At 39.4% G+C, this 21,315-nt stretch overlaps 1 protein-coding gene across 1 annotated transcript; it reads left to right on the top strand.

Annotated features, from left to right (window-relative positions):
- The first annotated feature begins 781 nt into the window (after positions 1-781).
- On the top strand, positions 782-19,998 carry HORMAD1 (HORMA domain containing 1). Its single transcript, XM_074938496.1, has 14 exons — positions 782-814; positions 2,099-2,243; positions 2,390-2,453; positions 4,811-4,847; positions 5,365-5,385; positions 5,493-5,519; positions 6,872-6,939; positions 10,750-10,901; positions 11,652-11,908; positions 14,858-14,924; positions 16,445-16,521; positions 17,696-17,779; positions 18,944-19,042; positions 19,918-19,998. Exons 1-14 carry the CDS (start codon positions 782-784, stop codon positions 19,996-19,998), a joined length of 1,212 nt encoding a protein of 403 aa, XP_074794597.1.
- Positions 19,999-21,315: the final 1,317 nt, after the last annotated feature.

The raw sequence follows: 21,315 nt of genomic DNA, 5'->3' as shown, positions 1-21,315 counted from the left end.
CACCTGTGTGGCCCTGAGGATGTCACATGGGCCACAGCTGTGTGCTGATTGGGCTGCAAGCGAGCCAGGGGTTGAGAACCACTGGCATAGACACTACTTAGGTTGACAGAGGGGGTTCTTCTGTTGGCATACGTAATGCGCCCCTCTGAGAAGCAGTAGCTAGGTCCACTGAAGAATTCTTCCATCAACCTAGCAGTATCTACACAGGGACCTAGATTGGCTTAACTATGTCACTCAGGTTTGGATCTTTCAAACTCCAGAGTGATGTAGCTGAGTTGATATAATTTTCTAGTGTAGACAGTACCTAGTGTGGATGCAGCTATACCGGCACAGCTGTGTTTTGTACCATTAGTAAAATCATCTCCCCTGAACAAAACAAGCTATACTGGTAAAAGTGCATTTTGCCAGTATAGCTGTGTCTATGCTAGGGAATTCTGCCTGCATTCATGGCACCCCTGACGTAGTTATGTCAGCTGAAGTGTGTACTTAAACCAGGCTAAAGACTGTAGATCTTTACTCCCATGAGTGATCCTTATTCACGTAGGTAGTCACACTTAAATCAATGGGATTACGTACATGAATAAAAATTGTTCACGTAAGTAAAGGTTTGCATTTAGGCTCCTGACTTGTATTGATTTCAATGGAACCTAGGAGCCTAAATACCTTGGTGGATCTGGGCCTGTGTTCTGAAAACTGAATGGACAGGATCTACATGTGTATGTGTCACCAGAGTGCAAACTAACATCCCAATTTTATTAACAGATAGGAAAAGACTGACAATATGGCAACTGCCCAGATGCAGAGAAATTCTATGGTATGGTTCAATTTATTTCAGTGTATTTTTGGCACACTTGATTTCAGCAGTCAGGAATACAAAGTAATTATTTTTAGGACTGTTTTATTGTCCAAAATTACCCCTGCAGCTAATTAAACTTGAAAAAAGTATTTCAGATTCATATAATTTGTTCCTGTATAAACAGAAGTTATTCAGGAGCAGTTCTTATTGCCATAAGTAGTCTCATTGAACTATGCACAGCTGTAAAACATCACAGGGTTCAGTTAAACACTAAGATCCTCAATTTGCAAAGAGTTAAGCATGTGCTTTATGAACAGTGAATGTTCACATTCAAGTCAATAGAACTATTTACAGTGCAAAAAGTTAAAGTGTTACTCTTTACACAATTGGAGGCTATCATTATATGATAGTAATGATCATAGAATCATAGAATATCAGGGTTGGAAGGGACCTCAGGAGGTCATCTAGTCCAACCCCCTGCTCGAAGCAGGACCAATCCCCAACTAAATCATCCCAGCCAGGGCTTTGTCAAGCCTGACCTTAAAAACCTCTAAGGAAGGAGATTCCACCACCTCCCTATGTAACCCATTCCAGTGTTTCACCACCCTCCTAGTGAAAAAGTTTTTCCTAATATCCAACCTAAATCTCCGCCACTGCAACTTGAGACCATTACTCCTTGTTCTGTCATCTGCTACCACTGAGAACAGCCTAGATCCCTCCTCTTTGGAACCCCCTTTCAGGTAGCTGAAAGCAGCTGTCAAATCCTCCCTCATTCTTCTCTTCTGCAGACTAAATAATCCCAGTTCCCTCAGCCTCTCCTCATAAATCATGTGCTCCAGCCCCCTAATCATTTTTGTTGCCCTCCGCTGAACGTTTTCCAATTTTTCCACATCCTTCTTGTAGTGTGGGGCCCAAAACTGGACACCGTACTCCAGATGAGGCCTCACCAATGCCGAATACAGGAGAATGATCACATCCCTCGATCTGCTGACAATGCTCCTACTTATACAACCCAAAATGCTGTTAGCCTTCTTGGCAACAAGGGCACACTGTTGACTCATAGCATAACATAGATGATGTTCAGCAAGGGAGGTGAACAAGAGAAAGATGGAGATTATTTGTTGAAAAATGCTTCATGTTAGTTCCTTTAACATTAAAATAAAATAAAATTAGTAGACCTGTGTACATTTGGCTAGTGAGAAAACATTTTATTTGTTTTCAATATTTGAAAGGCAAGTGAATGAAAATAACCCCCCCTGCATACTGGAGATTTATTCCCCTCTCTTTCTCTTTAAATTTTAGAGTGCAGTAACATTTCCTAATAAAATATGTACTGAACAGCAGTCTTTGATATTGGTGAAGAGACTCCTAGCAGTATCAGTATCCTGCATTACTTACCTAAGAGGAATTTTTCCAGAATGTGCCTATGGAACAAGATATCTAGATGGTAACATACTGTTTCTCAGATTCCTTTGACCTAAGATATTTCTTTGTTTTTGTGACAAATAATTTTAGAGAGCTTATTTAAGCTAATGTAATTTTTTTAGTGTTGTATCTGTAATTTTCTAACTAAAATTTGTTTGTTTGTTTCAGACCTCTGTGTCAAAATTTTGAGGGAAGACAAGAACTGTCCTGGGTCCACTCAGTTGGTGAAATGGTACGTAGATTCTATAGCATACATAACAGTATTATAATGTGTCAAATCTCAAAATTAGCTCTCTAGTCAAAGAAAAATTGTTCGCTCCCTGTTAGTGAGTAATGGTCATTTGATGTATTTAATGCTTAGTATTTACTGTTTTGGTATACAGACTTTGCACATTGAAAAATCAGAATTTATACATTTCAGTACCATGTAATGGGCTTAACTTGCACATTTGGTTTTATGGAAAGATTTACGATCTTGGAACTCATATTAGCAAGGTATTTAAGCGTGTTTGTGACCTGAAACATGTGAGTAGTCTTTTTGATGCCAATGGGATGATTAACATTTTAAGTTATGCACATCCATAAGCATCCTGCTGAACTGGGGTAAAACAGGTTAATGCAAAAATTATTTTCATGCTAAGAACGTGTGTCCCTATATCCACTGTTGCCTGTTCTCACGGTTCTCTCAAGATCTGTTTCTTTGTTGCTCTGCATCTTGTGTTGTAGTCATTTTCTCCAGTACAAAGTGGATGTAAAATGCTACCAAATCAGAATATTTTCACTGGTATAAATGACTGCCCAAAGTTCCCTCATTCTTTAGTGGTCGAAGTTGGGATACAATATTTTCATTAACATTACATCTGTTGTATTTTTGTGACTTTTAAATTTGAGGATTATGTTCTCAAGCTTGACAGAAAAGAAGAGTTCAGCTTTTAAAAATCTGTAGCTGAATATGTATTAGTAAGTATCTTGTATATAAGACTGGTTTCAGAGTGGTAGCTGTGTTAGTCTGTATCAGCAAAAACAACGAGGAGTACTTGTGGCACCGTATAGACTAATAAATTTATTTGGGTATAAGCTTTCATGGGCTAAAACCCACTTCTTCAGATGCATGGAGTGGAAAATACAGTAGGAAGATCTATATAGTATTATATGAAAAGATGGAGTTGTCTTACCAAGTAGGGGGTAGAGACAATTCAATTAAAGTGGCCTATTATCAACAGGATGAAAAATTACTTTTGTAGTGGTAAAATTAAGAAGTACAAACACAAGAATTTCATTTTCATAGAAACATAGAACTGGAAGGGACCTTGAGAGGTCATCTAGTCCAGTCCGTTGCACTTGTGGCAGGACTAATTATCTAGACAATTCCTGACAGGTGCATGTCTAACCTGCTCTTAAAAATTTCCAATGATGGAGATTCCACAACCTCCCTAGGCAATTTATTCCAGTGCTTAACCACCCTGACAGTTAGGAAGTTTTTCCTAATGTCCAACCTAAACCTCCCTTGCTGTAATTTAAGCCCATTACTTCTTGTCCTATCCTCAGAGGTTAAGAAAAACAATTTTTCTTCCTCCTCCTTGTAACAACCTTTTACATACTTGAAAACTGTTGTCATGTCCCCTCTCACTCTTTTCCAGACTAAACAAACCCAATATTTTCAATCTTCCTTCATAGGTCATGTTTTCTAGACTTTTAATCATTTTTGTTGCTCTTCTCTGGACTCTCCAATTTGTCCACATTCTTCCTGAAATGCGGTGCCCAGAACTGGACACAATACTCCAGTTGAGGCCTAATCAGAGTGGAGTAGAGCAGAAGAATTACTTCTTGTCTTTTTGCTTACAACACTCCTGCAAATCATTCCAGAATGATGTTTGCTTTTTTTGCAACAGCGTTACACCGTTGACTCATATTTAGCTTGTGGTCCACTATGACCCCCAGATCCCTTTCTGCAGTACTCCTTCCGAGGCAGTCATTTCCCATTTTGTATGTGTGCAACTGATTATTCCTTCTAAATGGAGTACTTTGCATTTATCCTTATTGAATTTCATCCTATTTACTTCATACCATTTCTCCAGTTTGTCCAGATCATTTTGAATTTTAATTCTATCCTCCAAAGCACTTGCAACCCCTCCCAGCTTGGTATTGTCCACAAACTTTATAAGTGTACTCTGTATGCCATTATCTAAATCATTGATGAAGATACTGAACAGAACCGGACTCAGAACTGATCCTTGCAGGACCCCACTCATTATGCCCTTCCAGCCTGACTGTGAACCACTGATAACTACTGTCTGGGAACAGTTTTCCAACCAGTTTTGCACCCATCTTACAGTAGCTCCATCTAGGTTGCATTTCCCTAGTTTGTTTATGAGAAGGTCATGCGAGACAGTATCAAAAATTTTACTAAAGTCAAGATATACCATGTCTACTGCTTCCCCCCATCCACAAGGTTTGTTACCCTGTCAAAGAAAGCTATCAGGTTGGTTTGACACGATTTCTTTTTGTTTTGTGGGAATTTTTATGTAATCAGAAGCAAATAAAAATGGTAATTAGTAGTAGATAGACAATATTATTTGATTTTTGCAGGATGTTAGGATGCTATGATGCTTTGCAGAAAAAATATGTAAGTCTTCCAGTATAATTTTGTTATATTTTAATATACTGTAACATTGTGCATTTGTATACTTCTAATAGCTGCCTCTTATGGTTTTGGGGCTACTGTTTACAAAATAACTTCAGTTTAGCCAGATGTGACAATTAATGGCAGTTCCAGGTGCTCAGCATCTCACAGGATGTGATCCATAAGTCTTGGTGGTAAAGACTTCTGCCCAGTTTATACCATCTGAGGATCTGGCACTAGATGACTGATATATGGCTTTGGAAAAATTTCTGATGCCGTGATTCAGGAAAGCATTCCTATTCAGCAAAGCACTGAAGTCAATGATACTTAAGCATCTGCTTAAAGTTAAGCACATGCATATATCCTTTGTTACACAGAGATGGATGTAAACATGTTTTCCTAAACCAGAGTCCTAATTTCCACTTGTTATTTTGTTTTTTTGAATCTGCACTATAAATTAGTATGCAGGATTATTTTAATTTATTTGTTGTTTTTCTTTCCTTAATTATATTTTAAACAGCTAAGAATGGTTGTCCTAGCAGTAAGTATCTTTAAAATGTTTACACAATTTTCAAAATAAGTGTATTTATATACACTGTATTTATTTTATTTATTTTCATATTTATATTATTTATTTTTAAAATATAGGTCTACACCCATGCAGAAGACCCTCAGGTAAGCTTAATATAATATTTAAGGTTGACTGATGATAGTAACATTCACATTAAAATTTGCATATACAGGCAGATAGAATATTTCACATTTCGTCCAAATGCACTCTATTATTTATCTAAAGAAGTTATATCCTAACACAAGAATTGCCATACCTGATATCTAGGCCAGTATCTTGTCTCTGACAGTAACCAGCATCAGACACTTCAAAGGAAAGTGCAAAAAATCCCATAGTGAACAATTATGGAATTAACTGCCCATAAGAAGAAAAGGAGTACTTGTGGCACCTTAGAGACTAACAAATTTATTTGAGCATAAGCTTTCGTGAGCTACAGCTCAGGAGTTTCTTTCTAATTCTTTACAGTAAATTCCATGAATTCTTTCAAGCAAAACATAATCTTATTAGCCACTGGGTGTCACCCTAGTGCTGTATGGTGTATATGAAATTTGTTGGACAGTGACTAAGAATATTACAGAATTTGAACTGAAAATTTTCTTTAAAAAACTTCAGCTCAAACTTGTGTTTTTTCTTTTATTATATGGCTGCAGGACGAGACTACTGACATCGATTTTATTTGATGGCGACAACAATTGTATAAATAAGCCATGCATAAAAAAAGTCAGAATGAATCATTATAACATTAGAAAGCTATAATCCAGTGGTATTCAACCCGTGGGCTGCATGTAGCCCAATTAGCACACAGCTGTGGTGCAGCTGTGTGCTAAAGGCCGCTGGGCCCATGGTGTCTGGGTTGCAGGCTGCTCCACCACCTGGCACGACGGGGTCCAGATCTCTGGCTGGGGTCTGGGGTCCCAGCCCCCATGCCCGGGATCCTGGCTGCTCTGCCCTGCACAGTGGAGTCCAGGGTCGGGGCTGCCAGGCCACTCTGCCCCGTGTGGTGGGATCTGGGTTCGGGGCTGCCCTGTCCTGCCGCCAAGCAGGGTCTGGGCTCAGGGCTGCTGCGTGGTGGCGTCAGGGGGGTAGGGGCTGCCCTGCGGCCCCACGCCTGGGGCCTGCTCCTGGTCCCACTCTGTGGAGGGGTCTGTAGGCAGGCTGGGGCATTGGGCATAGGGGTCTGCTGGACGGGTTTGGGGGGGGGGGGGCGCTGTGGTTCTCAACCTGCGGCCAAGGTAACAATGTGGCCCGCAATGATAAATAGGTTGAGAACCACTGCTATAATCCATGGAAATGTCATTGTAACGATGGATTCTAACTTTTGTTTGACATGTAGACATCAGTTTAAAAAGCATGCAAGGCTAGTATATTTCTGGAAACAGGAAACAATATCGTATTTCACTTCTTAACAATTGATACTGTATGTGTTAGATCCATAATTACTGTGTTTTGTGTTTAGACAGTTACAGAATGTTATCAGTTCAAATTCAAATACACCAACAATGGGCCGGTAATGGATTTCACCAGGTATTGTCCTCCTGGTTTCTCTCTGCTATGCAATTAACAATATCTTTCTAGAATAGGTTGAGCTAACATATTGGTGTAATTTCTTACTGGTTGTTTGATTTTGGAAGCTGAATCTTAAGATTAAGTTCAGTAAGGAAACATACTTTCCAGATGTACTTATCTTGAAGGTACATTACCATTTTAGCAGGATATATTACTTAGTACGCTAGTTAACGTACAGATTTCACAGTGCCCTCTGTCTGCCCTTTTCTGGTTTCCCCTACACAAGTGTGCACACACAGAGATAGTTTGGGGTTAGTACTTTTTAAAAGTGCTGTCTAGATTTAGGAATTTGCATATATTAAGACAAATAATTAAAAATGTAAAAAGTAGGGCTGTCAATCGCAGTTAACCGCGATTAAGTAAAAAAATTAATCACGATTAATTGCAGTTTTAATCACACTGTTAAACAATAGAATACCAATTGAAATTTATTAAATATTTTGGATGTTTTTCTAAACGTTCATATATATTGTATTCTGTGTTGTAACTGAAATCAAAAAGTGTACAAAAACAAAACAATGTGAAACTTCAGAGCCTACAGGTCCACTCATCCTCCTCCTTGTTCAGCCAATCACTAAGGCAAACAAGTTTGTTTACATTTACAGGAGATAATGCTGCCCTCTTCTTAGAATCACAGAAGATTAGGGTTGGAAGAGACCTCAGGAGGTCATCTAGTCCAATCCCCTTTTCAAAATAGGACCAACCCCAACTAAATTATCCCAGCCAGGGCTTTGTGAAGCCGGACCTTAAAAACCTCTAAGGATAGAGATTCCACCACCTCTCTAGGTAACCCATTCTAGTGCTTCACCACCCTCCTAGTGAAAAAGTTTTTCTGAATATCCAACCTAGATCTTCCCCCCTGCAACTTGAGACCATCGCTCCTTGTTCTGTCATCTGCCACCACTGAGACCAGCCGAGCTCCATCCGCTTTGGAACCCCCCTTCAGGTAGCTGAAGGCAGCTATCAAATCCCCTGTTACTCTTCTCTTCTGCAGACTAAATAATCCCAGTTCCCTCAGCCTCTCCTCATAAGTCATATGCCCCAGCCCCCTAATCATTTCCGTTGCCTCCGCTGAACTCTCCAATTTGTCCATATCCTCTCTGTAGTGGGGAGCCCAAAACTAGACGCACTACTCCAGATGTGGGCTCACCAGTGCCGAACAGAGGGGAATAATCACTTCCCTCGATCTGCTGGGAACACTCCTACTTTTGTAGCCAGCATTGCAAGGTATTTATGTGCCAGATATGCTAAACATTCATTTGCCCCTTTGTGCTTTGGCCACTATTCCAGAGGACATGCTTCCATGCTGATGACTCTTGTTAAAAAAAATAAGGCGTTAATTAAATCTGTTACTGAACTCCTTGAGGAGGAATTGTATGTCCCCTGCATTCTGCCATATATTTCATGTTATAGTAGTCTCAGACGATGATCCAGCACATGTGGTTCATTTTAAGAACACTTTCACTGCAGATTTGACAAAACACAAAGAAGGTACCAATGTGATATTTCTAAAGATAGCTAAAGCACTTGACCTAAGATTTAAGAATCTCAAGTGCCTTCCAAAATCTGATCGGGACGGAGTGTGGAGCATGCTTTCAGAAGTCTTAAAAGAGCAACATTCTGATGCGGAAACTACAGAACCCGAACCACCAAAAAAGGAAATCAGCCTTCTGCTGGTGGCATCTGACTCAGATAATGAAAATGCATCGGTCCGCACTGCTTTGGATTGTTATTGAGTAGAACTCATCGTCAGCATGGACGCATGTCCCCTGGAATGGTGGTTGAAGCACGAAGGGACATAGATTCATAGATACTAAGGTCAGAAGGGACCATTATGATCATCTAGTCCGACCTCCTGCACAACGCAGGCCACAGGATCTCACCCACCCACTCCTGCGAAAAACCTCTCACCTATGTCTGAGCTATTGAAGTCCTCAAATCATGGTTTAAAGACTTCAAAGAGCAGAGAATCCTCCAGCAAGTGAGCCGTGCCCCATGCTACAGAGGCAGGCAAAAAACTTCCAGGGCCTCTTCCAATCTGCCCTGGAGGAAAATTCCTTCCTGACCCCAAATATGGCGATCAGCTAAACCCTGAGCATATGGGCAAGATTCACCAGCCAGATACCCAGGAAAGAATTTTCTGTAGTAACTCAGATCCTACCCCATCTAACATCCCATCACAGGCCATTGGGCCTATTTACCATGAATATTTAAAGATCAATTAATTGCCAAAATCATGTTATCCCATCATACCATATGAACCTTTAGCACATCTGGCATGTAAATATCTTGTTACACTGGCTAGGACAGTGCCATGAGAATGCCTGTTCTCACTTTCAGGTGACATTGTAAACAAGAAGCGAGCAACATTATCTCCTGCAAATGTAAACAAACTTGTTTGTCTGAGCAATTGGCTGAACAAGAAGTAGGACTGAGTGGACTTGCAGGCTCTAAAATTTTACATTGTTTTATTTTTGAATGCAGTTTATTTTGTACATAATTCTACATTTGTAAGTTCAACTTTCATGGTAAAGAGATTGCACTACATTACTTGTATTATGTGAATTGCAAAATACAATTTCTTTTGTTTTTTTACAGTGCAAATACTTGTAATCAAAAATAAATATTAAGTGAGCACTGTACACTTTGTATTCTGTGTTGTAATTGAAATCAATATATTTTAAAATGTAGAAAACATCCAAGAATATTTAAATAAATGGTATTATATTATTGTTTAACAATGCAATTAATCACAATTAATTTTTAATCACACGATTAATTGCTATTAATTTTTTTAATCGCTTGACAGCCCTAGTCAGATATAGAGCGATCACTTTATGACAACTGTTCACCCACAGGTGATACGGTGTTTTTGTCTTTTATCATTCCATGTGAGTTCATTTGACAGCATAGTGATTGTCTGATTTCATGCACATAGTTGTTATTGGGACATTTAGTGCACTGGATGAAGTATACCACATCTAGTATTCGCAAAAAGAAAAGGAGTACTTGTGGCACCTTTGAGACTAACCAACACATCTAGTATTGTGATAGGCATGTGTAGGGGTCTATGTTGTGGGGGGGTGTTGATCCTTGTAGCAGTGGAGATACATTTGCAAGTTTTGCATCTGTTCTTCTGGCAGAGTCTGGTGCCACTTTGAGTTGGTGTGTATTGGTCTGTGGGGAGCTTGCTTCTGATGAGCTTGGAGAGGTTGGGGGGTAGTTTGAAGGCCAGAAGTGGGGCTTCAAGAAAGATTTCTTTCAGGATGGGATCCCCATTGAGAACGGGTTGTAGTTGAGGATACCCCAAATGAGTTTCAGTGGGGTGGGGGGAGATGACAACTAGTGGTGTGCAGTCAGAGTGCTAACTACTCATGCTAAGCAATCTGTTCCACCCTGCATTTTGCAGTGACACTGACTCAGAGTACCTTTCCCTGACCTGAAGAAAAGCTCTGTGTGACTCGAAGATTGTCTCTCTCTCCAACAGAAGTTGGTCCAATAAAAGATTTTCTTTCACCTGCCTTTTCTCTCTAATAAAGTATAGTAGTGGGTTTCATAACTAGCTGAAGCTCCTGATTTAGGACTTGATCCTAAGATGTGCTGAGAATGCACAAGTCTAATTTACTTTACGAAGATTTACCTAGCTAATAGTGTGATATTCACTTGCCTGAAATATTTATAGTAACTTATAAGTAATTAACAGTATATTTATAACATTAGAAACAATTTCGTTCCCATAAAAGATCTGAATACTTTGTTCATTCCTAGTAAGAATAAAGGAAATGATTCCAACATCACATGTACAGACACCAAGAAAGCAAGTATCCTCCTCATTCGTAAGATTTATGTTCTGATGCAGAATCTGGGCCCTTTACCTAATGATATCTGCTTGACTATGAAGCTTTTTTATTATGATGAAGGTACTGTTTCCACATTATCTTGATTTATCTAGTGTATAAATAAATATTTAAAAATGATTGAAACAGCATTTCATATAATTTTTATGAATGTTAAAGGTAAACAGATGTTAGCTTTCTCATATGTGTTTACCTCTGCATAGTCCTGAATTTTCAGAGTTCCTGGGGTAAAATCCTGGCCATATTGAAATCATTGGGAGATTTGCCATTGACTTCAGTGGAGTCAAGATTTCACCTTCAATATTTAAAAACTGCAGCTCAGTATGTTCATTTGGAAATTAAAACAGTGAGAAATTTGACTGTGTGAAATTTTCAGAAGCATTCTGAACATGATGCATTTTTATTAAGGAAAACACAGGAGTGTATTTCAAAGGTTAAATAAGGACCAAACTCTTGATGGGAAAGTTAGACCTAGTTTTGTATACCGCTTAAATGGCTTTTGTAACTTAAATTTTTTAAATATATCACAGTTTTATACCAGTAATTGTTTTTTTGAGGTTATCTTTTTGTGCATATTAAATGTTCTAATCAGATTCTTTTCTATTGTGTAGAAAAATAGGTTTTATTTAGTACAAACTGAATATGGAATATAAAAAATGGAACAAAATAAATAAAAAGCCTGTGGTTTGGGGTAACGTTCTTTGTTCAAAGGAAAAAAAATCTGTTTCATTCAAATACATATAATTTTTTTTCCCCAAGAGTAAGAACACACTTCATCCTAAAGCAGCATATTTCCTGAATTATTTTCTGCAGTTACACCACCTGATTACCAGCCTCCTGGTTTTAAAGAGGGTGATTGTGACACAATGATATTTGAGGGAGAGCCTATTTACCTAAATGTGGGTGAGGTGCCAACCCCTTTTCATATGCTGAAAGTTAAAGTGACAACTGAGAGAGAACGAATGGAAAATATTGATAAAAACATGCTAAAGCAAGGAGACTCTAAGGTGCCTACGCAATTAATCAGACTAGACAAAGATGATCCAGAAGAACAGGACCAGCAAATAAATGTAAGGGCTCAGACGTTGCTACATGCTATTTATATCTAAAATGTTTTACAATTTGAACTCTCTTGAAAAGGGTCAATAACCATTTATATTGTCCACTATTGCAAAGTTTTAATAAAACATTCAGTTGCCGAAGATATTCAGATAAAATTACATACAGTCGTTTAGATTTTTTCTCTTCTTAATTTTACTGCTCAAACTGGGGCAATCAGTTTATTTTTATTTTCGTAATAGAGATCTACATTGAACTAGTGCAACAGTATGGTGCTGATGGGCTGCAGTATCTTTAGTTGCCAATGAGAAGTGCCATCAGGAAAGTAACTGAAATACTTTCGTCATGGATTGTATTTTCTAAATGGACAACCTACCTAATTCTCAATTACTGAGGGACATTCTCCACTCATTGTTATATTTTGCTTTCCACAACCAAATCTCTGTACAACTTTTCATGAGTGATGTACCCAAGTATTCGGATTCTAATATCTAAACTGTATTGTTTAATCTATTCACCTAAATTTGGGTTATTGCTGATTATTTACTCTATGTATCATATGACTTTTAAAAACTAACTTTATAGGTGTGGATAATGTAAGCACTGTACCTAGATGTACAGACACTTTTTTTGCAACCTATGTATTATATAATTTTTTTAACATTAGCTTTAATAAAATTTTTAAATCTGAAATCCCATACAATGTTTCATAAAATGGAAGGGAGTATATGATAGTCATGGTGTCCTGGATAAATTCCAACTCAGTTACATTATGTCTATAAATCATCTCCCCAGTTATTTTAATTGAACAAGTTATACTTCATTTTATATCATAAACTGACATATAGTGTTACTAGCATTGGTAAATTTTGTGCAGCATCGTAGTAGTAGGTGGGAGATTGTGTCTAACTTTGGATTTTCTTGCTATGTAAGGCGTTGATCCTGCAAACACTTATGCACATGATTAACATAAATGAACTTAATGGACTAGGACAGGGATGGGCAAACTTTTTGGCCTGAGGGCCACATCGGGTTTCAGAAATTGTATGGAGGGCCGGTTAGGGGAGGCTGTCCCTCCCCAAACAGCCAGGTGTGGCCTGGCCCCTGCCCCCTATCCGACCCCCCTGCTTCTCACCCCCTGACGGCCCCCCCGGGACTCCTGCCCCATCCAACCCTCCCTGTTCCCTGACAGCGCCCCCAGGACTCCTGCCCCATCCAACCCCCCGGCTCTCTGTCCCCTGACCTCCCGTAACTGCCCCCTGCCGCCCCATCCAACCGCCCTTCTCCTTCCTGACTGCCCCCTGGGACCCCTGCCCCATCCAACCACCCCTTCTCCCTGTCCCCTAACTGCCTCCGGAACCCCCATCCCTGACTTCCCCCCGCCGCCCCATCCAACCCCTCCACCCCATCTGACTGCCCCCCGCTGCCGCATCCAACCCCCCCCCCCCTCCTTCCTAACTGCCCCCCCGGGACCCCTGCACCATCCAACCACCCCTTCTCCCTTACTGCCCCTGGACCCTCCACCCCTAACTGCCCCCCACCTCCCCATCCACCCCCCTCTCCTTCCTGACTGCCCCCCCCAGACCCCTGCCCCATCTGACTGCCCCTCGCTGCCGCATCCAACCCCCCCTCTCCTTCCTAACTGCCCCCCGGGGACCCCTGCACCATCCAACCACCCCTTCTCCCTGACTGCCCCTGGACCCCCCCACCCCTAACTGCCCCTCACTTCCCCATCCACCCCCCTCTCCTTCCTGACTGCCCCTCCGGACCCCTGCCCCATCCAACCACCCCTTCTCCCTGTCCCCTAACTGCCTCCGGAACCCCCATCCCTCACTGCCCCCTGCCGCCCCATCCAACCCCTCCTCTCCTTCCTGACCGCCCCCGGACCGCCTGCCCCCATTCAACCCCCTGTTCCCCGCCCTCTGACCGCCCCGACCCATAGCCACACCCCTGGCCCCTGACCACCCCCTGAACCCCCCTGCCCTCTATCCAACCCCCCTCCCCCACTCCCTGCCCCCTTACCGCGCTGCCTGGAGCACCGGTGGCTGGCTGCGTGGGTGCGCCAGGACAGGCAGCCACGCCGCCCTGCTGGAGCCAGCCACACACCGGGCAGCACAGAGCACTGGGTCAGGCCGGGCTCTGCAGCTGCGCTGCCCCAGGAACTCGCAGCACCACTGCCCAGAGCATTGCCCCTGCGGCGCAGTGAGCTGAGGCTGCGGGGGAGAGGGGACAGCAGGGGAGGGGCCGGGGGCGAGCCTCCTGGGCCAGGAGCTCGGGGGCTGGGCAGAACTGTCCTGCGGGCCGTAGTTTGCCCACCTCTGGACTAGTCACATGAATAATGTTACATGCATGACCATTTGCAAGATTGGGGCCTAAACATGAGGAATTATTATTTGTAATCCTGAGCACAGACAAAACTATTTTTTGTGGAAAAATAGCTGTGCCATATTTAAAGTTGCAACGAAGTTTTTATTTGACAGCAACCTTAGCAAAAACCAAGGCAGATTAACTTCCCACAGGCATGGAATGTATGACAGTCACATGTGCCCAACTGTTGACACTGGAGTGTAAGAGGTTGCCATTAAAGTTTTAAGATGAGTGCAGATTGGTATTTGGTATTGGTTGGAGATGGAAGTGAATATCTCATGGAGTGTTGGAGTGTGTTATTGGCAGTTTTGTAGGCAATATAAAAGTGGCAAGGAATATAAGAAAATTTCCCTTAACTTCCTATTTACATGCTTTTAAGATTTTGGGTGGATGGTGCATGTCCTGATCACTAAGTTAAGGTTTTGTGTTAATAATTACACGATGCCATGATTGAAGACATGGGCCCTTCTCCTAGTAGTTTAGGGCCAACTCTAATTAGTTCAGTTTAATGTTTTTATATGATTATTTTTATTCCATTAAGAATCCAATATAAAATTTTAAAATATCTTCTCTCTTTTTCTTTTTTTACGTAGGAAGATTTTGTCGCAGATAATAAAATGGAAGTTAAGAAAAATGCAAATACATCTGTAAAAGCTGGAGGTAATAAATATACAGTTCAGGACAGCTCAGCTCTTGCTACCTGGTTCCTATGTTGCTGAAATGAGAAGTAGACTATGTAACATATAGTTCTACACTCAGTTTAATACCGTTATCCCTTTTGATCCATAGGACAGCCAAAGTTCAGGCCTCTATATGTTGTTTCCATTAGGAGAAGAAATTGATAGAGCCAGAGATTTTCTTGTTTCTTTACAAACATTATACATAAAGTCCTGTTTCCCTGAATTCTGTAGGAATTAAACAGCAGGAGACAATTCCTTTGCTTTTTATTCAAAACTTGCCTTTCCAGCCAGCACTCTATGCCCCCAAAAGATTTTTCTCATAGCTTTCTCTTCGGGCCACATTACCAGCACTTCTGCACTGTCTGCTTGGCTTTCTTGCTACTTCTGGGTCTCTAGTCTCACTGCCTCCTTCTCTCTCTCTCTCTCTCTCTCTCTCTCTCTCTCTCTCTCTAGACAAAAACAGTTCCTTACATTTGAAACCCCTTGGGCCACATGATTCAGCTTCTACTCAATTTTTTCCCATTTGCCTGTGTTTTGGGTGCTACTGCTGTTGTTTCAGCCACCTGGATGAAGTTGGTGGTTATGCCCTGATTATAACAAGCTTTAGCTCATCCCACAACAATACTAGTAATATATTTGCTATGCTTTTGTTTTATGTCACTTTTTTCTTTTAAGTCACTTTTCGTTTTTCTATTCTGAATTTTTGCTGTGTTCTGTTTATATCTTATCAGTTAAAATAGGTTAAATATTTAGAATAGAAGAGTACTACATCACTTGAGATTTTACCTAAAAAAATACTTTTCCCCCTGAAACATTACAGACGTAAAACAGACAACTACCTGTTATTGCAAATTTGTGATGCAGAATTCTTGGCACAAAGCATAAGGGCCAAATCCTGATTCCATTTCAGTCGATAGGAGCAAGGTTTAGCTCTAACATTTTAATCATAAAATCAGTTCAGCAGAAACCCGTTGGCTCTGGTCATGAGTTTTCAACAGTCTGACTGCAAGACCCAAGGCCTGATCTGTAATGCTTAATCTCTGAGTTAGTCCTAACTAATGTGAGTGAATTCATTGGGACTATTAGTAAGGACTACTTACATAAGTACAAGTTTGCAGAATCAAGCCCACAGATTCTAAGGGCATTCTGTATAAATCTGTGTTACATAGACATAAGTATGTCTCTTTACGTGCCTGTTTCCAATAACAGGAGATAGTAGGCCTGATTCTCATTTATACTAATGCCCCTTTACAGCACTCTGTCAGTGTAAAGGGGCTTTCGTGTAAATGAGATTGAGGCCCAGTGAGCTAAAGACATGAGGCACAGTAATTCCCACTAATGTTAATAGTTACTTGCATGCAGAATAGAGCCTTTTCCAAGTGTCTGGCTATCCTGTCTGTCTGGCTGTCACATTTATTATATGCATATCACCCTGATGTCTAAAAACAAAAATGTAAAAATGCTGTTAATATTAGAACATGTTTTAACAAACTTTCACAGAATTAAGTTTAACTTGTGAAGAAAATGAACTTACGAGGTCTGAAGAAAGCCAGAATAAACCTGTTTCTAATTCTCAGGTATAAAAGCTATATTCTCTTCCAGTCTTACTCCTAAAATACTTTTCCTAGGGTTTTGTGAAGTTTCTTTATTATTCAAACTAACATTTTGAGACCTCTTGAGCAATTAATTAATGTATGGGGACTCTCTACATAAAGTTATTGTATGCTATAGCTATAATTATTAACAATAAAATGCATGTATATTTTGTCCTGAACAAGATGTTTTACAATAAAATATGACTAAAGTATTCAAAATTGTAAAAATCAATTAAAAGCAGTAGCAAAAAGCTGTTTCTTCAGTTTTAAAAGTTCTGACAGACTGGGTGATATGAGCAGAAAAGGAAGGGAGTTCTATCATCATAAAGCATCGTTAATAAAGACTCTTCCTTCTAGAAACTTATTTTTTTAACACTGACAAACCTATTTACTGGTTGCATTTGCAAGTAAAGAATTGCAGTAGTCAAACCTTTAAATATGAAACTATTTGTGACTGATTTCAAGTCTCTCTTGCTAAACAAAAGGTCCAGCCTGGCAACATTCCAAAGATGGTATAATAGATTTTAATTAGAAAACATATACGAATCCATTCATATTCTGCTGTCAATATAACACCCTCCAACTCTTTATACTAGGAGATGGACTCAAGGAAACACTATCAAAAGGAATCTCTAGGCTGGGAACTCCCATCTACAACCACTTAGAACCATCTGGAAAAATTTCTCTTTGGCTTTAATTTCATAAAAGTATGTGACATCCATAATAGTCATTTAGCTTCAGTAGAAATCTCTGCTTTGAATTGTTGATGGAAGCCTAAGATAAATCTGGGTATTGTAATCGTGACAATTCATATTGTACTCTCTGAAAACAACACTGAGAGTAGTAACATGCAAATACAGAACAGGAGTACTTCTCTTACAGATCCTTGAGGCTCAAATTCAAATTGACCCCTTGGTGATAGCCAGTGACTGACTATAACTGAAAAAAATGGAGGCACTGATTCAGGCACTGGTACTTATGCACATGCCTTCAATAGGACGACTTGTGCTTAAAGTCAAGCACATGCTTAAGTACTGTGATGGATTGGGGCAGGCGAGCACTTGGCATCTTGCATGATTGAGCCCTATGTATCCTAATTTGCCTCTTAATTCTAAGAGGATTCTTATGTTGAAATAATGCTAATTTTCCATTTTAGGTTGATCAGTTAGCAGTTAAGACATCTGAACTTGATGTGTCAGAGGGCAGGACAAGAAGTGGAAAAATATTTCATAGCAACACAGTCAGTATCCTTTTTTTTTTTTTTTAACCAACAAACTCTTTCTATTCCAAATACAGAATGAAATCATGTGCTTAAATACAATTTACAGTCCAGGATTGAAATTCTGGTCCCATTTAAGTCAATGACAACTCCTATTGACTTCTTTGGGACCAGAATTCACTTCAGATTATTTTTTTTAGCTCTTTTTATTTTAGGAATATGAACAACACCTTTGTATTCCTAATGTCAAAAAGTGAATGCCTATTTCTAAAAGTTACTTCAGTGTTTGGTTTTTAATTGTATAGTTTCAGAGGGATTCATGAGGATTTATTTGTATTCTTTGCTTGGCCATGTTCTCTGCCAGCCTAATTCCATGTGGACCTATGCTAGGCGAGAACTTAATCCAATGTATTGTTCCATATCTCTTATAAAATACTGGGCCAGAATTCTAATCACAGATATGTGATTTGTACATATCTTGAAAAAAACATTATTACTTGCGTATTCATGCTTATGCGTGGTAGCTAAAGTTTTGAAATCCATTTCACCTACATGGTGCCTGAGTATTTGGGCTTTATAGAAGTGGAACAGGAGTTTGGGGGGTGAAAACCTCAAGCCACCCTCAGCCCAGGGGCATAGTACAGGGCTGCTCTGTGGTCCATGTGCCCTTCCTCTCTCAGTGGCTATAAGCCTATGGGCTGAAATAGTATCCTTAGCCCCCTGCACCAGTTTGTAAGGTTTAGGGGGACACTTGATCCATGTAAACATGGATTCTTTGGCCCCTTTACTGGCCGGAGTCCCTTGCAGCCTTCTGCTCTGGCCTGTATGGGGCTGGTGTAGAAACGCTTTCCACAGTGGACCGGGGGTACATAAGTATGCCTGCATGGCCACTTCACCCTTGGTCCCCTGAATAGCTCTTGTATATGGATTACTTTTCCTCATAAGAGTTCTGGGAGAAGTGCTGCCAGTCTCAGTAGATAAAGAAACAGCCTTCATCATTTACAGTCAAGAAAGGAAATTACATGTCAAGATAAAGAAAAATCATGCCTTTCCTGTCCCAAGTCTGAAAAGCTCTTAATTAATTTTTAACACAGGTTAGGGAACAGCAATAGCATCCACAATGTGTTGCTTTATAGCTGTCTGCAGTCTTCTTCTAAAACTAATAGTTAATTTCTTTCTGTAAAGGTTGGTGAAAATCAGGCTCAGGAACATTGCAAAAATCGTTTAGTAGCTAACTGTTCTAAAGAAACCCAGAAGAGAACTTGGTCTGAGTCTGAAAAGGTTGTAAGTTTTAAAGTTGCATGCAGAAAGCAAAATGATTTGTTGTTATATTTTGTGCATTTAGTGGCAAGCATTAAATATCTCTAAATGGAAAATAAAATGCATAATATGAAACAAAAAGCTCTGGTGATTTTTCAAGATGCTGTTTATCACTATAACAGTTTTTTAAATAAGCATTCTCTAATCCCAACCCCAAAACCTCATTCAGTATTTTTGTTATTGGGAAAACGGAATAAAGGGAGGTAAGTACATAGTTACTACTTCTGTATCTGTCTGTGAAAATAAACCTTTCATTATTATTACTGTTTAGGGTTAGAGATATACAAACATTATTACTTTAGATAAGAAAGAACACAACAAATTAAGTAAAGACTGAGGGCCAAATTCTGGTCTTATTTCATACTTAAATAAACCAGAAGTAACTCCATTGCAGTCAGTGGAGTTAAATCAGTGAAAATTAATGTAAATGTAATCAGAATCAAACCTTGTGTCTTGACAGATTGATGATGTGCACTACCTACTTAACATTAGCTTTAGATGTTAAAGTGGAACTTCTAAGGAAAGTTTACTTGCATTTGAAGCAGCGTCACAAAAGAGCCTTTGTCCTTAGATCATAAATAACTTTTAAACTCCTTTCAATAGTACATGAGAAAGTTCTTGTATTTTAACTGATTACTATCAAAATATTATCCCAAGCTTTGCAATCGTGAGCACATATGTCATTGGAAGGATTAGATATTCTTTGAACAGCTTTATGTTTCATATAGTTGATTCTTGTTATGAAGTTCTTTTTCCATGTTAAGATACCTAACACAACTGAAAGAGCCATGGTTTGTGAAATACAGGGAACTGAAATGCAATCTATTTTCTCTTGGTAGGTTCATCAGTACGAACTCTCCTCTAGTCAAGATGCAGTGCCAAAAAGGAGAAAAATTAGTGAACCAAAGGAGAGGTTTTAGATATCACCTCCCTGCTGTTTACGTGTCGAATTCTGCTCAATATAGCTTTCATTTGGTGTTTAATATGAGTATTGCTAATATTAGAGATAATTTAAGGTTCTTTTTTTGTTTTTATATGCAGTCAAACACAGAATTTATATACAGGAAAAATTCTGTCAAGAGAGGCCCCAATTTTTGCAAATTGAAAGTTATTTTTTAAAGGGGGTTGTATTCCAGTCTAGAAGGATAGACAGGGCATAACCATTCATCTGATCTGAGAAAAACTTTTTAAGCAAGAAGATTTTTAGCGCAGGCCTTCAATAATACCTTTTCTTTAGAGATTTTGCTGAAATCCTATTGGTGGTACAATGTATACTCTTAAAAGTGAAACTATGCAAAGTTTCCACTGGTGTCTTTTCCTGGACCATACTCAGAAGCTTAAGAATTTTTTGTTCAGAACATGCCTTATGGACTGAACATGAAAACTAAAATCTCAACCGGAATTTTGAGTTTTGGTAGAATACGTCAGGAAATTTGGTTAAGAAAATTGTGTAGTCATTTTATAATAATACTATAGCTTCTCTTTATTATCTCTAAGAAGCAAACTTCAGGTGGCCTGATTGTGTTCATTTCTCCCATTGGTATCTTACCCGAGCTTGAAAAAGAACACCATTCACCTCTTTAGTTCCTAATTTTGAACTGAAATGTAGGAATCTATATGCAGCTCTGATGCCAGATATATATAACAGCTAAGTGTTATCATATTGTGTGTGCTAAGCAGCTGTGCCAAGTACAGTATTACCAATTATAACAGGCTATAACTAAATATCTGAAATATAGACAGCTCAGCTTTTATGTATGTGAAATGATTAATTGAAGCTGTCAGAAACAGTGCCATTGCATGTTTTTTCAAAAAATAATTTTGGTTTGCTCTTTATAACTTTAAATTCACTGGAGTAATGCTCTTTATAAATACAGGTAACAACTACTGCTGTATTTAGATTAGATGTGAATAGCTAAACATTCCTGTCCTTGAATTTTAACTTTTAAACTAAGAATATCTTAGTATCGTACTTCCTAATTAAAACAATGTTACTTAATAATTTGTGACTGTATATTTTTAAAATATAATGATCCATACATTTGATTTGAGTAGATGATTGACTTTTTAATGAAAAGTTCATAAAGGCTGAGGACTTTCACTTGGTGTGTCTTGCTTGTTTTAGAGTCTGTCGGTTTTAGAGCCCAAATAAAATATTTACTGTTGAAGAAAAATTGCCTCTCTACGTAGTTCTGTTTATGTTTTATTTTAAGATGAAAAATCACAGGATCTGAATG

This window comes from Natator depressus, chromosome 24 (assembly GCF_965152275.1).
Source record: "Natator depressus isolate rNatDep1 chromosome 24, rNatDep2.hap1, whole genome shotgun sequence".
NCBI lineage: Eukaryota > Metazoa > Chordata > Testudines > Cheloniidae > Natator > Natator depressus.
Note: the sequence above shows the minus strand (reverse complement) of the source record. Positions and strands in the feature narration are given on the sequence as shown.

Coding starts and splice junctions, on each gene's coding strand:
- HORMAD1 (XM_074938496.1), top strand. CDS start 782: ATGGCAACTGCCCAGATGCAGAGAAATTCTATG. Junction 5,386..5,492: donor TAAGAATGGTTGTCCTAGCA/GTAAGTATCTTT, acceptor TTTAAAATATAG/GTCTACACCCATGCAGAAGA. Junction 6,940..10,749: donor CCGGTAATGGATTTCACCAG/GTATTGTCCTCC, acceptor GTTCATTCCTAG/TAAGAATAAAGGAAATGATT.